The following is a 26,184-nucleotide window of genomic DNA, read 5'->3' as shown; positions in this document are numbered from 1 at the left end:
AGGAGGAGAGCCAGCGACCACAAAGAAGACAGGAGCGCAAGGGAGGCTGGCGGGCGGGCCGGCGCCGGCTGGAGCGCGGAGGAGCCGGGGCGCAGCCGCCGCCGCCGCTGCCCGGGAGGACGGGAGCCCGGCCGCCGCCTGCTCGTCCTCCTCCTCCGCCGCCGCGGCCGCCGCCTCCCCCGTCTCCGAGCCCCTGGCCCATGGAGGCAGCTAGCGGGGCCGGCGAATTGGCACCGGCCTGGGGATCCGCTGCGCGCCGCGCGCTGAGCACCGTAGCCCGAGGGCAGGCAGCGGCGGCCCGGCGCACGGGCTGAGCGATGCCCGGGGCACGGGCGCGCCTGCCCGCCGCCGCCTGAGCGCCCCCGCGCGCCCCTTCCTCCTCCGGGGGGCCGGCGCCGGACCGAGCCGAGAGCCAGAGAAGGGGGCGTGAGCCAGGGGCCCCGAGCTGCGGCTTCCGAGCGGCTGCGGCCGTTCCGAGCCCCCCCAAGTAGGCTGAGTTGAGGGATACCCTTCCCCACCCATCATAATTTCCAAGCCAGGCGTTTGGGCATTTAAAAACCATTAATATTTATTATTATTTTTTGTGCGGCACGGGGTAATTTGAAGGCTTTTTTTTTTCGAGGGGTGCTGAGCTTCCGCGCTCCCGACCGCCTCCCGGTCTCCTCCCCCCCGAGACCCCCTCGACTCCAGCCCCGTCCCCCCTCCTCAGATGGGTTCATTGTGAGCTCCGCACCGGGTTGCGTAGCCGGACGCCTGCAAACTTTGCACAAAAATCCGGCAAGGGGCGGAGGAGGAGAAGGAGGAGGAGGGTGAGGGTGGCGGTGGGGTGGGGGAGGGAGGGAGGGAGGGGGCCGCAGGGGCCGGGGGCCGGCGGGGGGTGGGGAGGAGGAGGGGGGCGGCTTTTTTTTTTTTTTTTTTTTTTTTTTGCATAACTCGGCTCGGCCGAGTGGCCTCCGGACTCCCCGCGCCGCTGGGACCGCCGCTGGGAGCGAGAGCCCCCGGCTGCCGCATTGCAACAGGCAGGGCCCCGGCGCGCCCCCCGGGCCTCCCCCCGCCCCGGAGCGGCCTCGGCCGGCCCGGGCCGCCCCCCGCAGGGAGGCCGCCCCGGACCTGCGATCCGCTCCCCACAGCTGCCGACCCGGCTGCAAAAAAAAAAGTTTCCGAGAGGCAGGAGGAGGAGAAGGGGGAGAAGGGTAGCCCGGAGCGGCGGGGGGCGGCGGGGGGAGCCGGCCGCGGAGGGCGACGGAGCGCCGGGAGCCCCGGACATGTCCAGGCGGAAGCAGGCGAAGCCGCGCTCGGTGAAAGGTGAGCGAGCGAGGCCCGGCGGAGGCGCGAGCGAGCGAGGAGGGAGGGAGCGAGGGAGGAGGGACCGGCGAGCGGGCGGGCGGCCTGGGACCCGAGCGAGCGAGCGGAGAGGAGGAGGAGGAGGCGGAGGAGGCGGAGGCGGAGGAGGAGGAAGAGGAGGGGGAGGAGGAAGCCGCGAGCCGGAGGCGGAGGCAGTGGAGGTGGAGGGGGGCATACCGCGGACACCCTACCCGGCCGGACCCTCTCCGGGCCCGGCGCCGCCGCCCGCGGAGGACCCGGGCCTGGGGGTGCCGCTGAGGGGCCCTCGCTGCTCCCTCTTTGCGGGCCCCGGGCCCACGTGGCCAATCAAGGGGTGCGGGCCCGACTTGGCGGGGATTGCGAATCTCGGCGGCGGCGGCGGCGGGCGGGCGGCGGGAGGAAGGAAGAGGCGGTGAGGACGGGCGCCCAAGAGGCCGGTAGCTCCGAGGCCGCTCTCGCTGGGCCCCGGGCCTTGCCGCCTTTCCTCGGTCCACGCCTTGTCGCCCCGGGACTCCAAGGGCGGCGGGCGTTCCTTGCGCGCGCCCCGGGCCCCGGCCCTGGCCGCCGGGCGCCCCTTCCCCGCCCCCTGCCCAGGCCGCCCTCCCGGCACGGGCCCCCACACTTCCTGCCTCCTCCACCGAGGCCAACCGGGCCGGGAGCCTCCGTCAGGAGTTCATTGTCTGCGCAGCGCCGGCGGGACGCGGGTCCCCTGGGGAGCGCAGCGGCTGCCATGCGCGCCCCTCCGCGGAGAGCTCCCGCGACCCGACCCCGGGCATCCACACCCTCGTCACCTAGGCCGGCTTCCCGTTTCGGGTCCCCGGAGTGCACACGTTTGTGAGGACACACAACCCCACATTCTCCTCTTCTTGTCCTTGCCTCGCATTCTATTTCTACCGAGCGCCCGCGGCCCGAGCGGGCCCCTGGAGAGCAGAGGCCCCGGGGAGATGCCGCATGAAGGCAACTGAGCCCCTCCCCTGTCCTTTTCTCCCCACCCGCTGCCCTCTCCTGGCCTCCTCTGCTACTTTGTCCCCATTCCAGTCCCCCCCCCCCGGGTGGGTGCCCGGCCTCCCCCCTTCCCCGCGCTGGGAGATGACAGAGGAGGGACAGGATGAGAGCCGCTACGTCTCTGGAGCCAAAAGTCCCGAGGCCCTTGTCCTCTCCCAATTCCCTTGATGACCTCTGGCCCGAGCCCAGTTCTGCTCTGAAAAGTTCATTTCCTGGAGGCCTGCGCGGGAAGGCGCAGGGGCCCCTGCTCCCTTCCTGCCAGCCTTGCTCCTGGCTGGAATGGCTGGGACTGCATCTGGCAAGGAGGGTCTTGAGACACCCGCCATTGCTTTCCTTCCAAAAGTCCCAGGAGATCGCGGGCACTCGGCTCAACAGAGATTCTCCCTGTCATCTTAGAAGCGGACCAACTCAGTCCAAACTCAGCAGCCCGCCTGCTCCCTTTCCTCTTTTTCCTTGAGATAAGTTGGTCTTGTTCCCCTCACCCTGGCAGGCATCCCAGTCCTGGATAGCCTGACCTATTCCACAGAACTGGAGGGTCTAGAGGGTGTTCTGGTTGAAACCAAAATGGAGACCTCAATAAGGGGACAGGAAAACGCTAGATGTTTGTCCTTTTACTGAATAGAAGGGTTCTCGGTTTGAAATAATATTTGATTTCTTTTCTCTTTCCCTGGCTCACTGCTCACTCCTTCAAGAGCCACTTAAGGTGGTCCAGAGGAAAACGTACAATTGGAGTCTCTGGTTGGAAAAACAGTTTTATCTAACTTGGGCAGTTGATTTTGAGTTAAATCTACGTATAGAAGCAGATTTTTCATAGAGGAAGATGCAGAGCTTACCTACCTCTAACCTGAACCCATGCCTCCCTATCTCTATTTTAGAAGGCAAGGCACAGAAAGCAAAGGTAGAGCAAGTTACCGGGAACAGATGGGTGGGTGTTTCAGAGTTGCTGGAACCTAATTCTAAAATCACTCTGTGTATCTCTGAGAAAGACTCAAGAATCAGTCTTCAACCTTTCTTGGAATGAGCTTGGACATGATTTTTAATGAATGTCTCTCTCTCAATGTGTATATGTACATATATAGCAGAGAATTCAAGCTAATTGATGGGGGGAAAGACAGCAAAGTGGGAACAACACTAGTGTAGGCATTTTGAGAAGCGTTGTAAATATCCACCACACAGCACCTTTCGGCCCTTGGAGTGTGAGATCCTCTCTTTCTTCTCACGATTCTTTGCATTTTCCAAAAGCAGCTCCAGCCCTTGTCTCTCACCATTTTGCCATTTATTCAGTTTACTGGGGTGAACAGGGTGGAGATGCCGCCACTTATGGGGGAGGAATTAAGAGAGAAGATAATTTGAATAGATAAGAGGTACAGCAGGTGATGGATTTATTGCTTTTCAAGAACTGCCTCCCCTCCCCTCCCCTTTCTCAAGCAATATTCAAAAGTGTGTGCTTGAGTGTGGACAGCTCCGTACCAAGTGTTTAAACTGACAAGGTCTTCACCTTTAAAGATGCTTCTTAAGGAACAGTGGTACCTTTTAAATTTTATTTTATTTTGCCTCCACTGCTGTGTGTCAGGGCTAACGTAGAGGCATTGTGGACTTCCCCAGCCCGCACATTATATGCTGTGAAAGTTGGTTGGCTGTATAGTTCGTAGTTGATCTAGCAAATGTGAAAGCCCATAGCAGGAAGGAAAGACAGAAGTGTAACCATTTGTAATGGATGCTCAGAAAGTGTGATTTGAAAGCAGGGCATGACAGGTCTTAGTGGGGGCGTCTCACTTCCCACTCACAGACACAACCTCCCTTCTGGAGTGGGGTCACTTGTCCCCTCTGGATGTTTGTCTTTCTTTGGAAAACCCAGCTCCCAGGGAGGACACCCAACAAATAGGGAAGGGTGCTGGCTGTAGGGCAGCAGGGAGAATAGCCTCGTTGGTTGTCAGAAGCCTTGTGATTTTTTTAAAAAAGAACCACACACACCAAAAAAATATCAGTGATACAAAAGTCACATTTTCTGACCGATTTCTCCCTCCTGACACCATCCTCTCCCTTTCTGTTTCCTGGTGGTGTGGTGTGGCTGTTGTGAGATGATTTGTTCCCTTTGATAATCTCGGCCTCATTCTCCGGGGTTGTTCCCATCACATCTCACTGATGTTACGTTGGCGGATGGTATGCGCCTTTCCCCACACTGCCTCCTCAGATCCACAAAGCAGCCCCTCCATTTATATGGAAAATTAATACATCTTTTTTCCCAGGCTCAGCTTAAAACTTTTGAATAATTGGTAATACTGTTGATTTCCTCCATCCAGCAACTGCCTGTTAATTACACTTCTTAATGTTAATTAGCACTCAGGCTGTGTCCATGGACCCACCAACCACAACATCCCCAAACTACCCCCAGTGACTTCTCTGCGCTCCCCTCCCCTTCTCTGTCTTCCTCTCCTGCCAGCCCTTAGCTCCTCCAAAGTCCATCTTATAAATTTGGTGGTCTAGGGACTTGGAAACAGTGTAGTTCGCCACTGCTCGTGTTTCCATGGAAATAATTGAGTTGTAATAAAAAGAGGCATTCTGAGGTTACAGGTTTCTTGATTCAGCTGAGACCACGTACAGGTGTAAATTGTGCAGATTTGTTTGGCTAAATGTACATGATATTGTAGGAAGGGCAAAACAAATCCTTTATAGGTTCTTTAGCTTTCTGTGTGGATTGGGGCAGCTAACATTAAATCCTAACATTTAATCTCCCCTTCCTCAATTAAGTCACCAACTCCCAGCTTTGGGAGGACCTGTCTCACTCGAGAATAAACATCCTTTATGTCTAGTAATTACTGTTTAGATTCTTTCACTTGTTTCCTTGCAAAAACTTAATAAGCAATAAGATAAGATAACTGTGTCTTGGACAGGAGGACCCTGCTAAACGTTTAACTATAAGGTGCTGAGTGTGCATCGCAGAAAAGGTGCAAAATGCTGGTGACTTTACAGTCATGAAATAATTGCGTGGAACCATCCTGGCACTGTTGTGGCCTGCTACAGCATGTTAACAGGAGGGGGAGGGGGAGAAGGGGGGGAGGGGGGAGGAGGGGGAGGGGGAGGGGGAGGAGCAGGAGGAGGAGGAAAGTGGAGTGCAGCATCTGATACAGAGTTCCTAGCTGGAGACTAAAACTGCAGGTCTGGTTCAGTCTAATAGAAAGTTGCAATAATTGCTATATCGGTAGCCAACTCTTAAGCTGGTGGCTGTGGAATTCTTCTCCTGGTGCAGGATTTAATAGTCTGGCAATTAGATGCATTGATTTCTCTTAACTGTTCATTTGGATGTGTAAACGAAAGAAACCTGCCACCGATGGAGATGGGCCGCCTGGCTCTTGGAACAAGGCTGATTTAGGAGGTGGTGGTAGGAGAATGGAGTTTTCAAGGCAGTGTTGGGGCCAGTTCCGTCTTCTTTTAAAATTTCAGCCCATTTTGCAGTAAAGTGAACAGCACCTGTTTTTCAGATACCGTTTAAAAATAAACAACGGTGTCCAGTTCTGTCTGAAAAGTAAAAACATCCTCTTCTGCAGATGTGTATAGAGTAACATTTCTGTCTTTGAGTGACGGCACTCGCGTATTTTCAGCAGATGGTCTGTTAGGTACCAGAGGGAAAAGTCACAAAACACCTTGGCTCCGAGTTCCAGAGGGACCTCTTGCCAGAAATGGAGTTAGTTCTCTCTCCCCCTCCTAGAGGCCTGGGGTCACCTAGACCACAGTGGCTCTGTCAAGCCCTGAAGAGGTGTGGGGACATGGTATCTTGGACCCCTTGGCAGCTGGTGGGCTATGTGACTTCAGTGGCTTGGAGGGTGGGTAGGTCGCAAACGTTAGCACCTCTTAACTCGCTGCTCCTGGACCTGCAGGTTTCTGTAAGCGTCACTAACTTCTGACATGCAGGCATCTAAAACTGTCTTGATGGTAAGCAAGCAGAGGAAGGCTAGCTTTCCTCTTGGCCCTTTTTTTTTTTTTTTTTTTTTTAGGTGGATGGGTGGGTTTAGTTAACTCTTTGTTTGCCCGAGGTTAAAATGGACTTACCTTTCCTGGACCTTGTCCATGGTACACTGATATTTGCAAAGAATATTATCTTCACGTCTCGAAAATGTTTGCAATAGATATCAGGGTTCCTTTCTGATCTGAGGGTCCAGGGTTAATTACAGCAGAATGCCTTGAAAACTGTTAGTGGGCTCCCCGTTACTGTGGGTAGCTGGGGAAGACCTTGATACACCTTGGTTGCTGAATTTGACAGTTCCTGCAAATTCCTGCATGTTAGTCGGTAATCAGAGTAGTTTTGCACCCAAAATGGACTAATTAAGCCTGGATTGGTTATATCCTGATTGAAGTTTTTGGCGCCCTCAGCTCCCTTTGACTGTGGGAGAGGTAGGGTGGAGTGGAGTGGGGGAAATGCTGGTGGAAACTTTTGATACATCGCTTACCTGCCAGGGGTCGGTGGCAGCCAACCATTGGGGTTGTACACTCAGTAAATAAAAATACTTTACCTCTTTCAAGGCGCGCCAATTAGCTGATTGCACCGCGTGGCTGTCTTTAAGGAGAAGCTGTTTTACCTATCTTCTTTTACAAAGGTTAGATTTTTAATGTCTTGTGAAAAGGATTCTCTTTGTCTTGATTGCTGTCAGGAATAAAAGCATGATGGTAATATCCCTTTGAAAGCTATTGTACTGTCAGCCCTGGCTGACAGCGGGAGGGCCTCCCAGTGTTTTAGATTAGTGCTGTGAAAACACTGACATTTTCTTTGTTACGTTGCTGTTGTTCTACTTGCAAAGTCAATTACACAATGTCAGAGCTCAGTTACCAGTTGACTTTGGAACTAGCAATGTCTTTTCATTCTCTTCTTAAAGATATAATTTTCCTTTGTTGTTGTTGTTTTGTTTTCTTTTTCTCTCTCTTTTTGACCTGCTTCCCTCTGGTGACCACCCCCTCTGCCCCCTAAGAGTCAGAACGTGTTAGCTAGGCAAACAGACTCTGGTTTCAATCGTGGCAAGTCAGATCCGAAGACTGGTACATCATTATCTCTGAATTCTGTTCATTCACATTTCAGTGGCTTCTTATTGATATAGTGACTACATCAGCCCAGATACATTAAAAAACCCATCAGATGAGATTACGGTGTTGATAATCTCTTATCAAGTGGGTTGCTCCGGATTTGGGGTCCTTAAGGTTGGCAAATTCCAGGTTTTCTTTCTTTTTTTTTCCCGACCCGGGCTGAACCAAGTTCCTGGGTTGATGGTATCCCGAGCAAATAGTCCTTTGCTGCAGAAGATTTATCAGCATTCTGATCTCGGAGGCCAGGCCTGGGGAGTTTTAGACTTAGAATCCTGGATGACATCATGGTAGGGATAGAAGGGTCTCGTAAGAGGACCTTGTAACCCACCCTTCTCCCACTGCAGACGGCCAATGCGAAATTATAAGGCTCTCTAAGGTACCTTTACTGGGTGCCCTTGAACTCAGGAGTGATTGTCTTAAGTGTGTGAAATCCTGCTGCCGAAGGGGAGGCAAGCTTGAAACGTCCAAAACTGAAAATGGTCAGGGTGGATGTTTTTATTTATGTCCCTCCTCCTCCATCCCTGCCTCCTCCAGGAAGAGAAAACCAGAAATTCCTTAGTTCTCTGAACCTGGCTGCCAAAGAGGCAGCCACCTGAGAGCGGACAGAACTCAGGGCAAGGAGACTGCTGCCACTGACTCCAGATGACAAGGACGCTTCAGGAAACTCCGGCGGAGGACGCTAATTGTGGGCCCCCAAAGTTTTTATTATGAACTGCCAGACAAGGGCCCGTGTTCGCCAGCAATTTGTCAGGACTAATTTTGTTTTTCTCCAATAATTGAAAATTAATGTCTTGAAGTGAAAGCAGATGTTCATGTCATCTTCTGAATTGGGATATAAAATGGGGCTCTGTAGATGGGCTCACTAATTTAACAGTGATTTCCCTCTCGCAGCTAATGGGGGTGTTGGGCTGACGCTACCTGAGGCCGGGGTTGGGAGATGAGGGCATCGGCTGTACCAGTTGTGCTTTCTGAGGTGGAGGGAGCGTTCGTTTTGGAGGGAGAGCAGGATAAATCAAAATATTTCCTGGGGCTCTGAAACCTGGAGAATTCGTTCATTTGAATACTCATTTGTGCAAGAGATATTTATTGAGATGATTCAAGGCTTTATGCTGGAAAAGGTGAGGGAACCTTGGTTTGGGAAGAGAGTGGATTCCTACAGGTTAGAGGATCCTCGGGTTCGTTACCTTCACCTGGAGTAAAGCTGGTAAAAATTGTGGATTCCTGGGTCCAGATCCTAGAGATACTCACCCAGCTGGTCTGGGGAGGGGTTCAGAACTCTTCATTTATTTTTCCCTTAAAAAAAATTGAGGTAAGGTATACGTAACGTAAAATTTACCATCTTAACCATTTTTAAGTGTCCAGTTCAGTGGCATTAAGTACTTCGCACAGTTGTGCAACCGTCACCACCGTGAACTTTCATCTTTAGCCAACGCCCAGGTGGTGGTGGGTTGGGCGTGGTCTTAGCCCATCATCCTTGGAGGAGGCCGTCCAGTTCAAGACCTCCATTTTCCAGGGAGAGATGAGAAACAGAGGCTCCGAAGATGAAGTGACTTGGAGAGCTGGTGATGCTTTTCCTTGCTCTGGTGAGAGAGGGGAGACTGGAGTGCCCGAAGTCCTGGCAGGGCAGATTAGGGCTCCATCATCAGGGCTGGTGGGCTGGGCGCTGGGCAGGAGGGATGCTTAGGAGCTGTTGAATCATCTGGTGACCACTCTCAGGATGAGAACATTTGTTCTCTCTCCTTGGGGGCACCGTTCCTCTGGAGACTGAGACTGGCCGGTGTGAGGTTGCCCTGTGGCCGTCACACCTGCCTGCCAGGACCCAGATAGGCCCTCTGACTTAGCCAGCCCTGCACACTTCAGGCTGGTTTGTCTGTGATGGGGAAGGGGAGGGACAGCTGTTGTGAAATGGCTACTTCATTGCCTTGATTTCCAGTCGCAGATTGCCTACCACCTCTGGCCCACAGGTCTGGGTGCTGCAGATGCTTCTACTATTCTCCTTGGAGGGGCCAGGTACCTTTTTCTCCCCCGTTTTTTTTTTTCTGAAATTGAAATTTACCCTTTCGTTTCCTGGGCATGAATTATTTTTGGAATGTGTTGTCATTCCCTATCCTGCTGTCAGGTTTATCTCTTCGGTTGATCCTAATTAAATAAAACATACTGTCCACCTAACTCCTGTTGAACTGAATTTTACCTGCCTGAGAGAGTGATGGCCATCTGGGCTTGTTTAGGGAGCAGGGCATGGCTGGATAAGGGAGCTGGGATGGTAGTGGCTGTCACATCCTGGCTGGGTGTACCCCCTTGGCCTGGGGGCTGCAGGACCTCATGGCCACCGGCAACATACAGCATGTTTCTAGTTCCTGAACCTGAGATATTGCTTTGTCCCTAGCCCCATGGGGCTGCAGGTCTGAACTTGGGGAGAGGAAAGACAATCACCGGTTCCAGAGAGTCCCCAGGGAGACGGTGAGGGAGGAGAGCAGGCTCCCAGGCAGGGGGATGGAAAGAGGGGGCAGGCTCCTGTCGCCTGGCATGGAGGCTGCAGAGAGCGCTGGGTTCTCTGGGGAGCCGTGAGCAGAGCATGTGTTTTCAGTGCCTGGGACATCTCTGCAGGTGCCCTGCCCCCTCAGGGAGAGAGGGACCAGCTAGGGGCCTGGCACACATGTTGGGAAGACTCTACTATTTTTGCCTTTGAACTTCTCAGGATCCTGAAAATCCCATGTTGAAGAGAAACCTTGGAGGCCACTTCCTTCAGACTTCTTGGAGTGTGTTTATGGCATCCTTATTTACGTCCAGCCTGGACTCACACACTTTCTGTCTCAGGGAGCTCATGACCTCTATGGCACACCTGTGCATTTTCCGTTTGAATTTCACGTGTTGTTTTTTCTGTGACGCTGCCGTCCGCCTCCCGTAATTTAGGTGCATTGGTTCTGGGTCTGTCTCCTGGGGCCACGGGGAGTAACTCAAATCTCCAGTCCTCAGAGCAGCCCTGTTGAGAGTTGGCAAAACGGGCCTTGCTCTACTTGCCCAGGGGGAGGGTTTATTTCTATAGGATGCACTCAGCCTGGTGGGCTCTCAGGATGCCAGTCTCGTTCGCAGATGACCTTGACTTGGGCTTCTGGGTCCTTGTGTTTAAAAAGGATTTGTTAGGTGAATGAGTAAGTGTGTAAACTGTTGAGGGAATAGATGGACGGGTGGACAAGTGAATGAGTGAATAGTGAACAAATGATGGGTTAATGACTGGATGAATTCCTAGATGAATGAGTCAGTGAGTGAGTGGGTGAACTGATAGAGGGAGCACAGATCATCTTTATGGGTGACTTGGGCTCACAGCTGACATCTCTCGTGGTCTCTCCTGCCCCTCTTCCCCTCCCCCAGTCTCTTATTCTGTTCAGGAGGTGGGACATGCTCTCTCTGGAGGACTGGGAGCCCTCATGCCCCTTGGGGTTTGGATGCTTTGCACCCATTCTCCCCCTTTATCCTCAGCTCAGATAGAGGCAGGGGTGTGTGTAGTACTCTCTGCTATGAGATTGTAGCTAGTTTATTGAAGCTACCACGCCAAGCATTGTGCTGGATTGTAAAACATTGTTTTCAAATGATAAAAGCCATGTGAGATTTCATACTAACTTTAAATAAAACCGAACTTTTAATTGAGTGAAGTCCCTTCCTCTCCCCGCTTCCTGCCACAATCCCGAGGGGGCTTCAAAGTGGACATATTTGACCCAGCTTGGTGCTGGCCAGGACTCTGCAGTCCAGCCTCCATTAAGTGGCCTTCAGGACCTTCTGCATCTTTCAGGGATGGTTTGCCCTTCAGTAGCACTAGGAGTGAGGGATGGGTTGGGAGAAGCAAGCCGGAAGGAGAAAAATGGGATGTGTTTGTTGGGAAAACTGCCCATAAAATAAAACTCAGTGTAAAAAAGAAAGACCCCCTACTCACTGAAGGTCTGAGTCAACATTGATTGATTTCTCTGGAAGGGGAGGGTTGCGGTTTGGAGGAAGCATGCTCTATGATCTTGGGCAGGACAGCTCCCACTGTGGGCCTTGGCTTTTCTGTCTGTGAAATGGGATGGAACTGGTTGGGTTGGCTATCTGTCTTAGATGGTTTAAGTTGTTAATTCCTGGAACATAGGAATGGGAAAGCACAAGATGCTTTGGCTTTAAAATATTACAGACGAGAAAGATATCGTCAGATATTTACAAGGTACTTTTTAAAGTGACGGCTCCGCAGAGCAAGAACTCTGAAGCGGCAGATGTGGGGGATCCGCCAGCAGGGCAGCTGGATCCTCCCTGGCTCCCCCAGCCCTTTTGAGGATTGAGGGGGAACATTGGATAAGAGAAAACAGGTCAAGGGCTTGACTGTGATGTCGGTATCTTTTCACGTGTCTTAACAGTTCAGTGTGAGGTGCCCCTGGCTCTTTTGGCCCCAGGGCCTTTGCCAAGCATCCTTGGAGCAAGCCCCCCGGTGCGCCTCTAATCCAGGGGCAGCGTGGGCGGAGAGTGTCCAGGTCCTACATATGCCCATCCAGAGTCACCATCATGGCCGGCCCTGATTGTGGGGCGGATATGGAGGGTTAGTGACCAAGCACTCACCTGTGCCAGGCCCTGCCCTTCAGCTCCTCCCACCTGTCCCCCCCCCCTCTGTTCTCACAACAGCTCTCTGACTTACCTTCTGGGCCTCAGTTTCATGGATGCACAAACTGAGGCCCAGAAGTACCTTGCCCAAAGTCACATGGCTGGAGGGGGCCGAGCTGGGATTAGCCCAGGGCTTGTCCAACTCCAGAGCCTGAGTCAATAGCCATTCCCTTTACCTATAACAGCCCAAGGGACCCGAAAAGATAGCAGAGAAACTCATGCTCTCTCCAGGGGCTGGAGGAGTGCCTGGACTCTGGGCTGGGAGAGAGGGTCACAAGTGAAGGCACAGGAGGTCTGTCCTGCTCCCCACCCATCTGTGTTCTCCTTTTGGGCTGTCCATATCTTCATCTTAAAAAAAAAACGATTTACACATCTTAAAAAATAATTTAATCTCTCCCCCTTCTCCCCCAGGGATGAGCACTGTTATCCACAGTTATTTTCTTCCCAGACCTCTTCTGTGGTGGATTTACACAAAAACATATGTATAGACAGACACCCATGCGTACATAATTTTAAACCTAGATAATATCTTACATGCTTGACTACACTTTCTCTTGTTTGCTATTTTCACAAAACAGTGTTTCCCATCTTGGTTACACATCCTAGCACTTAAAGAAGTAACATTACCTGGGCCCCACCATGGACCAAATAATCCAAACTCTTTGAGGATGGGGCCCCAGGTCAGTTTTTTTTTTTGGTAAAGCTTCCGGGGTACTTCGACTGTGCAGCCGGGGTTAAGAACCATTAGCGTAGGAGACATCATCATGTTAGTGTTACAGACTACTCCACTTCAATAACCATAATGCTATAGAACGGGTGTACCAGCATTTATACACAGTCCTCTATTGATGGACACTTAGTTATTCACTGTTATACGCAAGGATGCAGGGAGCATCCTTGTTTATAAATCTTTGTGTTTCTTAGGCTAGATTCCTAGAAGTGGAGTTATTAGGTCAAAGGGTAGACACCTAAAATTCGAAGGATATTTCCAAATTGCCCTGCACAAAGGGTGTACCTTCAGTAATAGTGTGTGAACGCATGTTTCTCCTAATCCTTGCCACACGGTGCATTCCTTTTTTCTTTTCTTCTCCTTTTCCTCCTCCTCCTCCTTCTTTTCCCCCTTTTCCTTTTTGCCAATCTGGCAGGCGAGAAATAGCTCATTGTTTTAATTTGTACTTTCCTGATTGCTAGTGAGGTTGACCATTTTTCTTATCTTTATAGAACATTTTTATTTCTTCTTTAGAAAGGGGAACTGAACTGTACTCTGAATGTGGAGCTTGGGGGTTTGGGCAATACTTTCCCTCAACTAGTCCTTTACTCATGCTCTTCTTCCTTTCCATCCATCCATCCATATCCTGAGTATCTTACCCAGGTGAGTATCTTCGCCTGGGCTCCAAGGAGGATGTAGAGATGAACCAAATGGAGGCCATGCCCTCAGGAAGCCCACAGTCTGGAGAGGACATACAACCCTAACCACAGGGCCCAAGACAGAGGTGCAGGTTGAAGGCTGAGAGAGGTTGGAGGGGTTCCCTTGATAGGGGGAATCAGGCAAGGCCTCGAAGAGGGGGTAATGTTTGATTTGGGTAATGTTTGATTTCGTCCAGAAAGATAGAATCACAACACCCAGAGCAGCTAACATTTAATGAGCTCCCCCTGTATGCAGGCACGGGACTGTGCATTTCTCAGGCAATAACTCATCTCATCTTGACACTTCTCACTGCTCAGGTGGGGGCCTTCGACTTTTTTTTTTTCCCCCACAAGAAATAACAGATCTTAGAGAATCCTTAGCTGAACTCCCTTGTTATGTGAATGGTCAGACTTTCCCAGAAGGGCAAATCAGATGTCCAAGGTCGTATGATGACCTTGTGGCAGAATTGTGCCTGGGGACAGGGCAAGGATGCGTTGGGGGGATCTTGCTGCTGCCACTGACCCTGGCCAGGGTCTGCATTGGGAACATCCTGGACCCGCCCCCCCCAAGCTGTGGGGGTGTGGGGGGGATTCTGAGCAGGCCGACCTGGACTCCCACTTCTTACCCACCCACTTCCTCATCTTGTTACCGGTGAGCCTCAGCTTCATGTTCTATGAGATGGGGGCTCCCCTGCCAGGAGAGGTGTGAGAAAGAGCTTTGTAAAACTGAAACGGCCATCCGGAGGGCTGGGCTGCTCACACTCTGGAGCAGCCTCACTTTGCCATTCTCTCTCTCTCTCACCCGTACATTTGTGTTTTGAATGCAGTGCCAGAGGAAAATACTTGGGAAAAACCTAGCTTTTAATCTGTCACCTGCTGGGATCGCCCTGCCCCCCGCCCTGAGGTGCCAGGTTGTGCATGCGGTTTCTGCATCCCTCATTCTCCCCACCTCACCAAGGACAGCTGTCTTTCTAAAGGGGGGCGTACTGGCCAGGCACAGGGAAGGGGATTGTGTGGGCTGGTGTATGCCCCAGATGGCTGTGAATGTGTGTGTATGTGTGCCTATGTGCATACATATGTGAGTCTGTGCATGTGTGTATGAGCTCGAGTTAGTCTACGTGTGCACATGTATGCATGCGTGTGTGCATGTGCACGGATGTACACGTGTGAGCGCCAGCCTCCATGGGGAAGAGGCTCTTGTCATTGCTTGCATGATTCAGACCATCAGTGGGGGGATAGAGAAAATGCACATGGGTGGTAGACTTTGTGAATTTAGTTTATATCCGTTCATTGAGATAATTTTGGAGCACCTACTACACACCAAGCACTATGCTAGACTTGACTTTGCTAAAACAAAAAAGCAAGTCCTTTCTCCGTGCGAAGATTCAGTTGACATCTGTAAAGTCATGGCTGTGAGGGTGAGAAATGAGTTTATATTCTTGTTTCCCAAAATGTATTCCAGGATTTCGTTGATGTTCCACCAAAAGAATAAAAAATATTTTCTGTGGCCAAACACATTTGGCAACCACTGTGTTAAACAGTTACAAGTTTTAAAAACTTTTAGGGCTTCTCAGAGTCTTTCAGATGCTAATATGGGATTCTCTCAGACCTGTTAATAGTTTCTGATCTTCAAACTTACTTGATCACTTGTCAGGGAATCCTATGACCTGGGTACAGTTTAGGGTTCTAGCCTTTGAAGGTCTACTATCATTACTGGTTTGCTCATTCATTCATATGTTTATTTATTCATCTCATACATTTATTGAGCACCTACTATGTGCCAGGTACTCTTCGAGGTGCTGAGGCCACAACAGTGAACAGACAGAAGTTTATTCTAGTGGTGGAGAGAGGCCATCTACAAGTACATCAGTCAATAACATAATTTCTGAGAAACAGAGCAGGTCCTGGGATAGGCAGGGAGTGGTGGGGAAGGCTGTCCAGCCCGGGCCATCTGGAATGTGACACTTAAGCCCAGGGTGATGGGGGGTTGGTCATGAGGGGAGCTGCGGGCTGGAAGCCTTTGCAGTTGGTGCTTTGGAGGGGCTGGGCTATGTAGGAGGTGGGGGTCCTTCCCTGGGCCTCTGCCTTCTCAGCTGGGAGGACACACCACTGGCCCAGCCCTCTGTGGTTTCTATAGCACAGTCAGGGCGCAGAGAGATGCTTCTCCGGGTGGTGAGTCAGTCTGATGGGGGTCTTTCTCAGCAAGGGTGGCTTCCGAGCACCACCTGGCAGAGCCCCTGCCTGTCCCGGTCACTGCCGGGTCCCCAGTGCCTGGCACCGGACCCACATTCCCATCCCCATCTGACAGATGGGAAAATGAGGCCAGGAGCCTCCCACAGCCCATTCCCTCAGAGGCCCAGCCCAGAATCCAGAGCTTTTCCAAGCCAGGGCTGTGACCCGAGGCTGATGGGTGGGGAGTGCAGAAACTTCTAGGACGGGAGGTGGGATTGGGGGGCCTCAAGCACCCTCCTGGGGTTTGTCTGTAGAGTTGCCCGGTGTGACCTGGGTCCCCGGAGATGAGGGAAGGGGAACAGAGAAGTGGGGAAGGGGGAAGAGGTCAAGGACAGTGGGAGAGAGCGAGGCCATCCGGGAGATCCGGGGTTGGGGAAGCGGCGGGAGAACAGATGGGGAGGGGGCACGGGGGAGGGACCTCGGGGCCCGTCCCGCCCAGCCAGCCAGGCTTGGGAACGCGGCCCCTCCCCGGGCCCTCGTCTGCCCGCCCCGCGGGGCGGCCCCAGGACCCCTTTGAGACGGCTGTCCTGGGAACGCGTCGGGCCGCCCCCCGCCCGGGAGGGCTCCATGGCTGCGGCGCAATAACTCAGGCCCAGGTTTGGGCACAAAGCGGCCGCGGCGGGGGGCTGGCTGGGAAGGCTCGGGCTGCGGCGCTCGCTTGCGCTGCCCGGGTGGGGCCGGGGCTTGTTCTGCACCGCGGGCCGCCTCGCCGCCTGCCCCTCGGAGTCTGGGGCTGGCCGGACCCAGCTGGCGCCCCCAGAACTCCTGAGTCCCCGGCCCAGAGCCGGGGGGCGGGGGCCGGGGGCCTGGCAGGAGGCGGCGGCTGCGTCTAGCCCACAGCCGGGTGCCGGCCGGTGGGTGGGCTGCGGCCCCCGCTGGCCAGATATGCGCCTTGGGAGGGGAGCCCGGTGCCGACTGGAGCGCTGATTAGCCCGCAGCTTTGGGGCGGGGCCGGGGGAGGGCAGTTGACCGCAGTTGGGCCGATCCCTGAGTGGATACAAATACAAAATAAATGTCCTCGATTGCTTTTGAGCACTTCACATTTAAGCGTCACAGCAGCCCTATGAGGTAGGTACTGTGATTATCCCCCTTTCACAGAGGAGGAAACTGAGGCACACGGTGGCAAGACGAATTGCTCAATGTCTCACAGCTGGGACCAGACAGGATTTGAACGCAGGCACTCTGACCCCGGAGTCGCGCTTTGCCCCTGCCTGGCGCCCAAGCGCACATGTATGGGGATTATGGGCGTGGGAGTGCAATTCTGAGTTTATCTGTATCTGCATATGTTCAAGAAATTACAGACAGAAGATTTACAAACAGATCTAGTGATTCTGGGTTTGCCACTTAAAATGCACTCACTCATTCATTCACTGAATGGATACCCTGACTTCATTCATTCCCTGGATGCATATTTCTGATTCTGTGCTAGATCTTATTGCTGGGTGCACAGTGACACGTGAAAAGAACTGCGTCCCTGCCTTCACGGAGCTTGAAGTTTAGTCGCGGGCAGGGTAGCGAGCCTGACGATAGTGAGCTGTTACACTAACGTGCAGGTGGGGTGGCCCGCAGGTCCTTTCTGGGGAGTCCTGGGGCAGGCCCCTGGACCTTAAACTTGAAAACCCTGGAGGTTTGCACAACCTCTGAGCGCAGAGTGGTTCCAGAGGTTCTCACGGGCACCTCCAAGTACCCAGGGAGTAGGTTGAGGGGGGGTTCCCTCCTCATTTTTCAGATGAGAAAGGGTGATCCAGAGAAGCCCACAGCCTGGCCTTGGTTCACACTGCACATTCGTAGCAGAGTTGGCGTCCACTTGTTTGGCTTCTCATTTCCAAGGTCCCCATGTCCCATAGACAGGGGTCCTGACCCCCAGGCCCTGGCTCACTAGGGCCTAGGGCTTCGTCTGCACACCGTTAGGGTTGGAGGTGGAGGGTAGGCCCTGATGCTCCGTCATTGGCCCCCAAATCCCTGAGCTATCCCCACTCTGACCTCCAGTCAGGCCAGTGAGAAGACAGCTGCCCTCAAGCACCTACTGTATCCACATTTCAGTCTGAACTGGGTATCGGAATGGGCTTTATTCTGAATCTGGTGTCTCCATTGCCTCAAAATACCCATTGCTCAGGCTTGCTCTGGGAGCTCAAGGCTTGTTGTGGGTTCCAGGTCTGAGCTTTGGGTAAGGCTTGGCCTATCCTCAGACCTCTCTGTTCATTTTGTCATTTTGTTAGGAGAGTTCCAAGTCTGCTCTGCTCTGTGGACAAAGGTTTGGCCCGGGCCACAGGGATGGCAGGAGGGGATAATATTTAATGAGGCCTGGTGCTTGCTGAGTGCTTTATACATATTTTCTCATGAATCCCCTCAACAGCCCTGTGAGGCTGGTACCATACATTTGCCATCCTTCAGGTGAGGAAGCATCGAGGCTCAGCCTGAGGTCCAAGGACACATGTCACAACCAGGCTGCCTGACACCATGTGCCTGCCCAAGTCACTCCCAGAGCCACCTTCTGTACTCCCTAGTAGATAAACGGCCGCCCCTCCCCCAGGAGCCAGGCTGGGAGACAGACCCATAAACAGTGATGAACTCTGAGGCTGGTAACACCATGTTCCCCCTGAGGACCCAGCCGGTGGCCAAGTCCACACTCCCCCACTCCCCTCCCCTTCTCCTGCCCGCCTGGACCTACTCCTCAAGTTCAGCTGGGGGAGAAGCAGCTTGGACAGGCTGGGGTGGGAGGATGAGGCCAGGCCCTTGGGGCATTCGGGGTGGGTGGCGGACAGAGCTGTACCTGCTTCCTGGTTTCTTCGGAACTGCACAGCCAGGCCAGCCCCTCTGTTCTGCTAGGTGGGAGGTGCTTACTTGATGCGTTTAGGGTGGGGAGTCCTCCCTTCTACTGTCCCCCACCCCACCCCTAGGCCCCAAGAGTCCAGCTGGCTCAGCCCAGGAATCTTGGATGTGGTGGTTTGGGGTGGGTGGCCTTGCGGAGGGAACTCAAAGATTTAAAGGGCCCTGTCCTCTGGGCCTCTCTCTGTTTCCGCTCAAACTGCCCCTTAAGCCCAGGACGTGGCCGGTGAGCCTGCATCTTCCTGCCCACCCAGGGCAGGAGCCCCTCCAGGGCTGGGTTTCCAGGCAGCCCTTCAGCTGACGCCCATCTTGGCCAAGAGGCCCAGGAGCAGCAGCTCTTCCCCTCCCTCCTGAAGTCCCTCTCCCTGGGCACCGACCCTCTGCATTCCCTGCCCTCCACCCCCTCCTGCGCAGGCTTCCTGGAACCCAGGGACCCTGGAGGTTTCTGGACCATATCGAGTTGCCTGGGTGGTTGTTTCCTTTTTTTTTTTTTGGGCCGTGCAGGGTGGAGGAGCTGGGAGAGAAGCCGGTGATTGGGCCAGGGCCAGCCAGGGGTGGAGGCCGACTGGAGTCCGTGTTTCCCAAGGTCGAGCTGTGTTCCCCCAGCCCCTACCTCTGAGGAGCCTGAAGCCCGGCTTCCCCTCCGAGCTGGGACCAGCCCTGTTTGGCATTTCCTGCCTCCCTCCCTCTCATTTTGCACCGGGCTCCCTAAGGACACCCCTGCGAGGTTGTGAGGCCCACTGTAACTGTTCTCCCTGGTGACTGGGGCCTGACTTGACCTGGTAACGCCACAGTCCTGCTGAGGTCAGGCCCAGGATGGGGTCAACTAGATTGCTCTCCCCCAGGCTGCACCTCCTGGCTGGACTGCTGCGCCAAGCTGGGCCCACCCTCTGCTCTGAGCCAGGGAGGGGGTCGGAGCTGACCGAGAGGGCTCCTCACAGACCCCTTGGCTGCGGGCTGGTGGGGAGGTGGGGCTCTGGAAGAAGCTGAGGGGGTGGGGGAAGACAGAGCCCTCGAGGCCAGCGGGTAGCAGAAAGGCACAGACCTCTGGGGGCAGGAGCCTGGGCTAAGTAAGGCCCCTTGGAGTTAACTTTGAGGTGATTTTGAGAGCCCCCAGGTCCTTGGCAGCTCTGCCCTGGCCCCCCAAGGCCCACCGCACACATGGTTTTGCTTTTGCAGGCATCCTCCCCTGGTCCCCTCCCTCTGGGTGCCTTCCGAGTTCCTCGGGCCCCTCCCCCAGTCCTCCTGGGCCCCCTCCTTCCTCCTTGACCCACTTTAGTCCCCTGTTGCTGGGGGAGGGGAGTGTGCAGCCGGAGGCTCTGATCCTGGATGCCTCCCCCAGCATCCCTTGGGGCGGGCTCTGGATGGAGCCAGCAGGCTGAGCCGGCCCGGCCCCAGGGACTGGCACACGGTGTGCTCCGAGTGGCAGCCTCCCTGCCCCCTCCGTGGACAGACAGTTCTGGACAGCTGCCCCTGCCCGGGCCCCTGGGAGGCCCTGCCAGGGCCAGGCTCTGGTTTCCCCCAGCCCCCGGGAGCTGCTGCTCCAGAGGTCCCTCCTACCACTGTCTCCTGGCCGAGCACACTTCCCTGAGGGGACGTGGGGCAGGGCCAGGCCCTCGCCTCCACCCATTCTTCTAAATCTCTGCTGGGGAGACTGGAGCTGGGGTCAAGTTCCGTGTCTGCTGTTGATTTGTGTGAGTTGGAGAAATCCACCAACCTTCTCAGGGCCTTGTCTATGGGACGAAGGATTTAGACCAGATAGCTAACCTTTACTGAGCATTTACTATGTTCCAGGGACTCAGCTAAGCATTTTATATTTATGATGCCATGGTCTTGTCGCAATGATGTCGTGAGGCACGCTTTCCCAATCTCTATTTTAAAGATAAGGCAACTGTGGCACAGAGAGGGAAAGTAACTTGCTTGAAGTCACACAGGCCGATGAGATGAATTTTCATTGCCTTAACATTCTAGAATCCATCCTGATACTGGGACTGTTAACCCTTCCTGGACTATTGCATGGCTGTCTAAGGACTTGAGATCCTCCGCCAGGGCTCCTGCCCGAGTCCGCCATCACTCTATCCTGCTCAGGCCTTGCGTGGGTCCCCCTGCCCTGCAACAGGCTGCGCGAAGCCACAGCCCCAGGATGCCCCACCAACTGGGAACTCACTCCATCCTGAGTCCTAGTTCTGTGGTCCAGGGGCCTGGCCCCGCATGTGATCTCTCCTGAGCACAGGACGTGTCCTGGCTTCCAGTGCTGCCAACTGTAGGAGCCATGAGCCAGCGGGAAATTCCGCATGCCCGCCCCGCGTGACCACCAGCTCAGTCCCGTGGAACCCCCTGCACGCTCTCCCATTCTCCCTTCCCACAGCCCTGTCAAAAACAAATGAGAAAAACGGGGGGGGGGGGAGGCAGATCCTGAGGGTGCTCTTCGAATTTAGGGAACCGTGCTTCTCTAGTCTCTTCCTTTTCTGTCTTTTCCTCCTTGAGTCTTGACATCTGTCCGTCCTCTGGAAACCTTTGCATTTCATTGTCTTGCTGAATAGAGGAGGGGGTGGGTGGTAGTGGTGGGGCTCTGGGAGCAAGTCAGGACATCTTTTCTTATTTGCCCAATTTCCTCACTTAAATGTATCTTGTGATTAAACATTTTCTTAGCAAGCTTGGTCAGGGCTGCACCGAGTTTCTTTTCATAAACATTGGCAAGTGAATTTAACAGCCCTGTTTGTATTAGCTGGAGGTTTCATTTGCATAGTGATTGTTCTTATGAAACAAAATAATCGCTTGCAGTTTATGAAACTGTATAAATACTGGGGTCTGGAGCTGGGTGCATGCGCAGGCCTTTCTTCCCACATGGAAATCAATCCATCCAGTTCGGGGAGGAAACTCAGGCTCCAGGAAGAGCCGAGTGCGGAAGATTTTCTCGGTGGAAAGGTGTTTCCAGGGCTGTGGGTATTGCCTGGTGCGTGGAGCTTGTGGACCCCATTCAGGTCAGGGGCTCGGGCCCGGGGAGGGCTGAGGTGAGCATAAGGAAATCTCCAGACTCCAGTATCTACTCCTTTATGTTACTCTTTCAGCCTTTTTGATTAAGGTTGCAAACTGGTGGCCTGAGGCCCAGTGTTGCCCACAGATATGTTTTGATTGGGTTGTGCTGGGTTTAAAAGAAATAAACCAACATTTAAAAATGTGGAGATTTCACACAAGCATTCATTCAGATTTCTTGCTTCTCTCTCGTAACAAATGGGCAGGATTGGGACCGCTAGGCCCATCGTCCTGCCTGGTGACAATCCTGGTGGTGAGGGGCGGAGGCTGCTCCAGCAGGTGGGATATATTCATCACGGCCCCTCTGCGCAAGTCACCCACTTATGTGCCTGCCGGCCCTGGGGGACTTGGGATCCTGACTGCAGTAGGTCTGTTTCCTCAGTGTCCTGCAAGCTTGAGGCTCAGTGTTTCACCGGGACGCCCTCTGCGTCCCTGCTGATCTGTTATGAGATGTCTGCTCAGGCTCTGCCTATTTGAGGAGCTTCCCCTGGGCCCCCTGGCTCTACCCCAGGGGCTCTGGGTTCCAGGCCTCTTGATGTCCATGTTGGCCAGGGGCAGAGATCTGGAAAAGGAGTCACTTTGGGAGGTCACACTCCTTATTCCCAGGAGCTTGCCTTCACTCAGAACATTCCTGGCCTCCTCCTCAGTGGCTCCCTTTAGAGCCTACTGGCCCCAGAAGACAGGTGTTTCATGATCTCACTCTGTTTTTCAGACTCAAGCAGCATTGCCTACCTTGGTCAGCAGGCTTGGCCTGAATGACTTTTCAGCTGATTCTAATATATTTTAAATCTGCTTGTGTTGGGTGGGCCCAGAATAATACCTGTATAGTTGCAAATAGTTTGACCAAGGATCTGGGCTGGAGTTGGATTTAGAGCTAAGGAATGGTGCCTGCCCCCCACCCCCCGATGACCTGGCCTCAGCAGCAGAGCCCTCAGATGTTTGGTGGCTTTTCTGGACCCTCCTCCACATTGTAGGAGGAAGAGTCAGAAGTAACAAAGAAAGTGAGTGAAACTGATTGACGCCAGCAACTTCTTCACTCTGCAGAGCTCTGTCCCATAACCTGGGTATCTTTTTTTTTTTTTCTGTCTTTAATTAATTAATTTTTGGCTGCGTTGGGTCTTCGTTGCGGTGCGCAGGCTTCTCACTGCGGTGGCTTCTCGTTGCGGAGCACGGGCTCTAGACGCGTGGGCTGCAGTAGTTGTAGCTTGCGGGCTCTAGAGCGCAGGCTCAGTAGTTGTGGTGCACAGGCTTAGTTGCTCTGCGGCATGTGGGACTTCCCGGACCAGGGCTCTAACCTGTGTCCCCTGCATTGGCAGGCGGATTCTTAACCGCTGTGCCAACAGGGAAGTCCCAGCCCGGGTATCTTGAGCACTGCTTATGAAAATAGCTCCTGTAAATCCCAGTGTGCCTCCAGGCCTTCATCATGTGCAGCCCTGGTTGGAAACTATAGTCAGGGCTCTGGTGTCCTTTATATAGTGTCTCATGTTATCCTCACAGCAGCTCTAAGAGGCAGTTATGTTATCCCCATTTTATAGATGAGGAAACTGAGGCTCTGAGGCCCAAGGTCACACATCTGGTGAAAGGAGGAGTCAAGATTTGAACACAGGCCTCCTGGCTCTAGAGCCCACTCTCTCTCTCTTTCTCTCTCTCTCTCTCTCTCTCTGTGTGTGTATATATATATATACACACATATATATACATATATATATGTATGTATATAGATATATAGTTTCTCCAACTATAAAATAGGGAAGATGTCCCCACCTCCTAGGAGTATTACAAGGATAAAATGACCTAAGAAAGATTTCATTGTGACCTCTAACCTCTACTGATTAGAGCAGGAACACAGACTCAGGCGTGGTGAGGTTCTTTTTTTTTAAACTATTATTGGACAGTGTCATTAAGCATAATGCTTTCTCCCCTTTTCTCCCTCCCCTGATCTTTATGATCTATTTTTTGAACATTTCACTGCTCTGGATAGAATTTTGCTCCAAGATCCTGAGGTTGTGAATTTCCCCTAGAGAGAGGATTGCACTTCTGACTGGTTGGGGCAGGGAGTGGCACGGAAAATCCTAAATGGTCTTCTGGAAAGAGGAAGAGCAAGCAGCTAGGCCAGACATCCAGTTTTTTTTTGTGTGTGTGTGGTATATGGGCCTCTCACTGTTGTGGCCTCTCCCGTTGCGGAGCACAGGCTCCGGATGCGCAGGCTCAGCGGCCATGGCTCACGGGCCCAGCCGCTCAGCGGCATGTGGGATCTTCCCGGACCGGGGCATGAACCCGTGTCCCCTGCATCGGCAGGCGGATTCTCAACCACTGTGCCACCAGGGAAGCCCCCAGACATCCAGTTTTGACAGAACTGGCTGGCTGACAAGGGATCCTATCAGTTGGGATGGAAGACATGAAATCCAAGTTCAAAACAAGCATCAGGGGATGTAATATCTCATAGGACAAGAAGTCTGGAGGGAGTGTGGCTTCAGAGTACTTAGTGAGGCAGTCAACACCATGAGTAGCAACTCAGGTACCTTCCATCTTTATGCTCTGTCCTGCTTAACACATTGGCTCTTGCTCTCAGCTTTGTCTCATGGTGAAGAAATGGCTGCTGTGGTGCCAGACATCACATCCCCACACATCAATGTCCCAAAACCAGGAGAGAGAAGCTCCCTTACATGGGTCTGTCTTCAGAGGAAGGATACCTTTCCTAAATTGCCCTCTGGTCCCTCCCTTGTGTCTCATTGGTGAGAATGGTCTCCCCTGCACATCCTAGACCAACACAGGCTAGGGTATGGAGCATCACTCCTGGGGCTCTAGAGAGCTCCAGCTTTCCTTAGATTTAGTGGCTTCTGGGGATATTAACAAATTTTAAGTTTGGTCAGCAAGAAAGAAATGGATGCTGGGGAGGTACCTAGTGCTGTTTGGGGATAGGCAGGCTCTAGGAGGCCTGTGCCAGTGCCTGTATCTCTTTCCAGGCGAGGTTCTGAAACACCTCCCTCGTCTCATTATGGCCCTCTCCCATATCCTAATCTTCCTAGTCCCTCTTTCCTTGCTTCCTTTTCTAGGACTACACCATTCCTTTGTCTGTCTTTCCCTCTGACGGAATCACTCTCCCCACTTTCCTGCCTGGCTGGCTCCTTCTCATCCTTCTGGACTCAGCTCAGTGTCACTTTTCCTGCCTACTTTTCCCCAAAAGTGGGCCCACTGCTGTTGGTCTCTCTATTTTTTTTAATGTCATGTTAGTTATTCTCCGTAGGACTTTATTTATGTGTTTACTTGTTTACAGTCTTCCTTCTGTACTGGACTCTCAGCTCTATCTGGACAGGGACCAGGTTTGACTTGTCCACTCCTGTGTCCCTAGGCTTTCCCAGAAAGACAAGAGGGGAGGACGAGGGATTCAGCAAGTGCGTGGCATGGAGCAGGCATTTAGTAAATATGCACTGAATGGAGGACCTACCTGGATTCCTTGTCTCTTTCCTCTGCCTCATCTGCTTCTCTCTCCCTCTCCCCTGAGCCCCCAATCCCTTCCTGTGTTCTTGGCTCTTTGAGGAAGAGGAGGGACAAAATATCTCCATGAGTCTGTGGACCCTTTTCTCTTCACAGTGACGGGATTGCTGGCAGGGAGGGCCTCTCCAAGGGCTGGATCTGTGGAAACATCTGAATCTGGAGGTGGGTCACACAGTGGAGAGCCTGTGGGGGGCGGGCTGAGGGTGGAGCTGTGGGCCAGCCTGTGTGGCTGGTTGGCCCAGTGGCTGAAACCAGCAGGCAGCATGGATGCACGTCTGGACGTCTGAATCTGACCCTTGCCCACACGTGCCCAGTTGCTTTGCCCCAAGGATATTTCTTTTTCATGGCTGGGAACTCGCTCTGCTGGTGAGACAGCAGGGTCAACCCCTTTGTGGGGGATGGGGGGTGGCTGTCAAGCCCATCCCCTTCCTGGGAAAGCCATTCAGTTATCAGTTTTGCTGATGCTAAATCGTAAGGCTGGCATGGGAGCCAGCTGGTTATTTTAGGCAACACAAAGGTGAAGAAGGTTGGCTGTAGTTCTTTGAAGTTTAAAGACGAGGAATCTGAGTAATTTTGAGGAATTCTTTGACCCGAATAGTCAGGTTGACTGTTGACAGGGGTCAGATGAAGTGGATTCTGGGACACACCCACATGATGTGGACGCTGCCCCACTGTCGCCATGGGACTGGGCAGGGGGAGAGAAAAGGGCAAGCCCTGGCCAGGTTGGGTAACACTGAGGTGAGCCGGGACACGGGTGGGATGGGGGAATCGGCCGGACGATGGACGGAACCAGATTAGGCGAGCCCGCCTCGAAGCTCTCCCTTATTTAAGTCCTCAGGCTACCAAAGACAGTTGCTCAGTGCTGAGGTGTCTCCCGCAGGGCAGAGAAAGAACCTCCCTGGGCCTGCAGACCTCTTCTGCATAGCTGGTTGTATGACAAATCATAGCCTTGCTCCCGTGCGTGGGCGGGACCCACTTGTGTACACCTGCCCATGCGAGCCTCGCCCGGGTCCTGGCGCCCACCCCAGGGACCCTTTTGGGAACACATTGGCTGCAGTTTGAGCCTGATGAGGAAAGTATTAGGTGGTGGGGCTGCAGGTTCCCCGCCAGGGCTTGGTCTCCCCAAGGCCCCCACAGTGGAGCCATTGAAGC

The 26,184-nt window shown here is 53.4% G+C and overlaps 1 protein-coding gene across 2 annotated transcripts in view; it reads left to right on the top strand.

Moving 5' to 3' along the window:
* The first annotated feature begins 1,076 nt into the window (after positions 1-1,076).
* ZNF423 (zinc finger protein 423) overlaps positions 1,077-26,184 on the top strand; it is a 328,197-nt gene continuing 303,089 nt past the window's right edge. The window contains exon 1 of one of the 2 annotated variants that reach the window (XM_059044776.2): positions 1,077-1,305. In XM_059044776.2, coding sequence (XP_058900759.1) covers positions 1,266-1,305 — 40 coding nt within the window. In that variant the 5' untranslated portion in view covers positions 1,077-1,265. Of the gene's footprint in view, positions 1,306-16,147; positions 16,266-26,184 lie in introns of those variants that run through there. The other variant, XM_067018596.1, reaches the window with a different exon arrangement.

This window comes from Kogia breviceps, chromosome 18, assembly GCF_026419965.1.
Source record: "Kogia breviceps isolate mKogBre1 chromosome 18, mKogBre1 haplotype 1, whole genome shotgun sequence".
In the NCBI taxonomy this organism is placed as follows: Eukaryota; Metazoa; Chordata; class Mammalia; order Artiodactyla; family Physeteridae; genus Kogia; species Kogia breviceps.
Note: the sequence above shows the minus strand (reverse complement) of the source record. Positions and strands in the feature narration are given on the sequence as shown.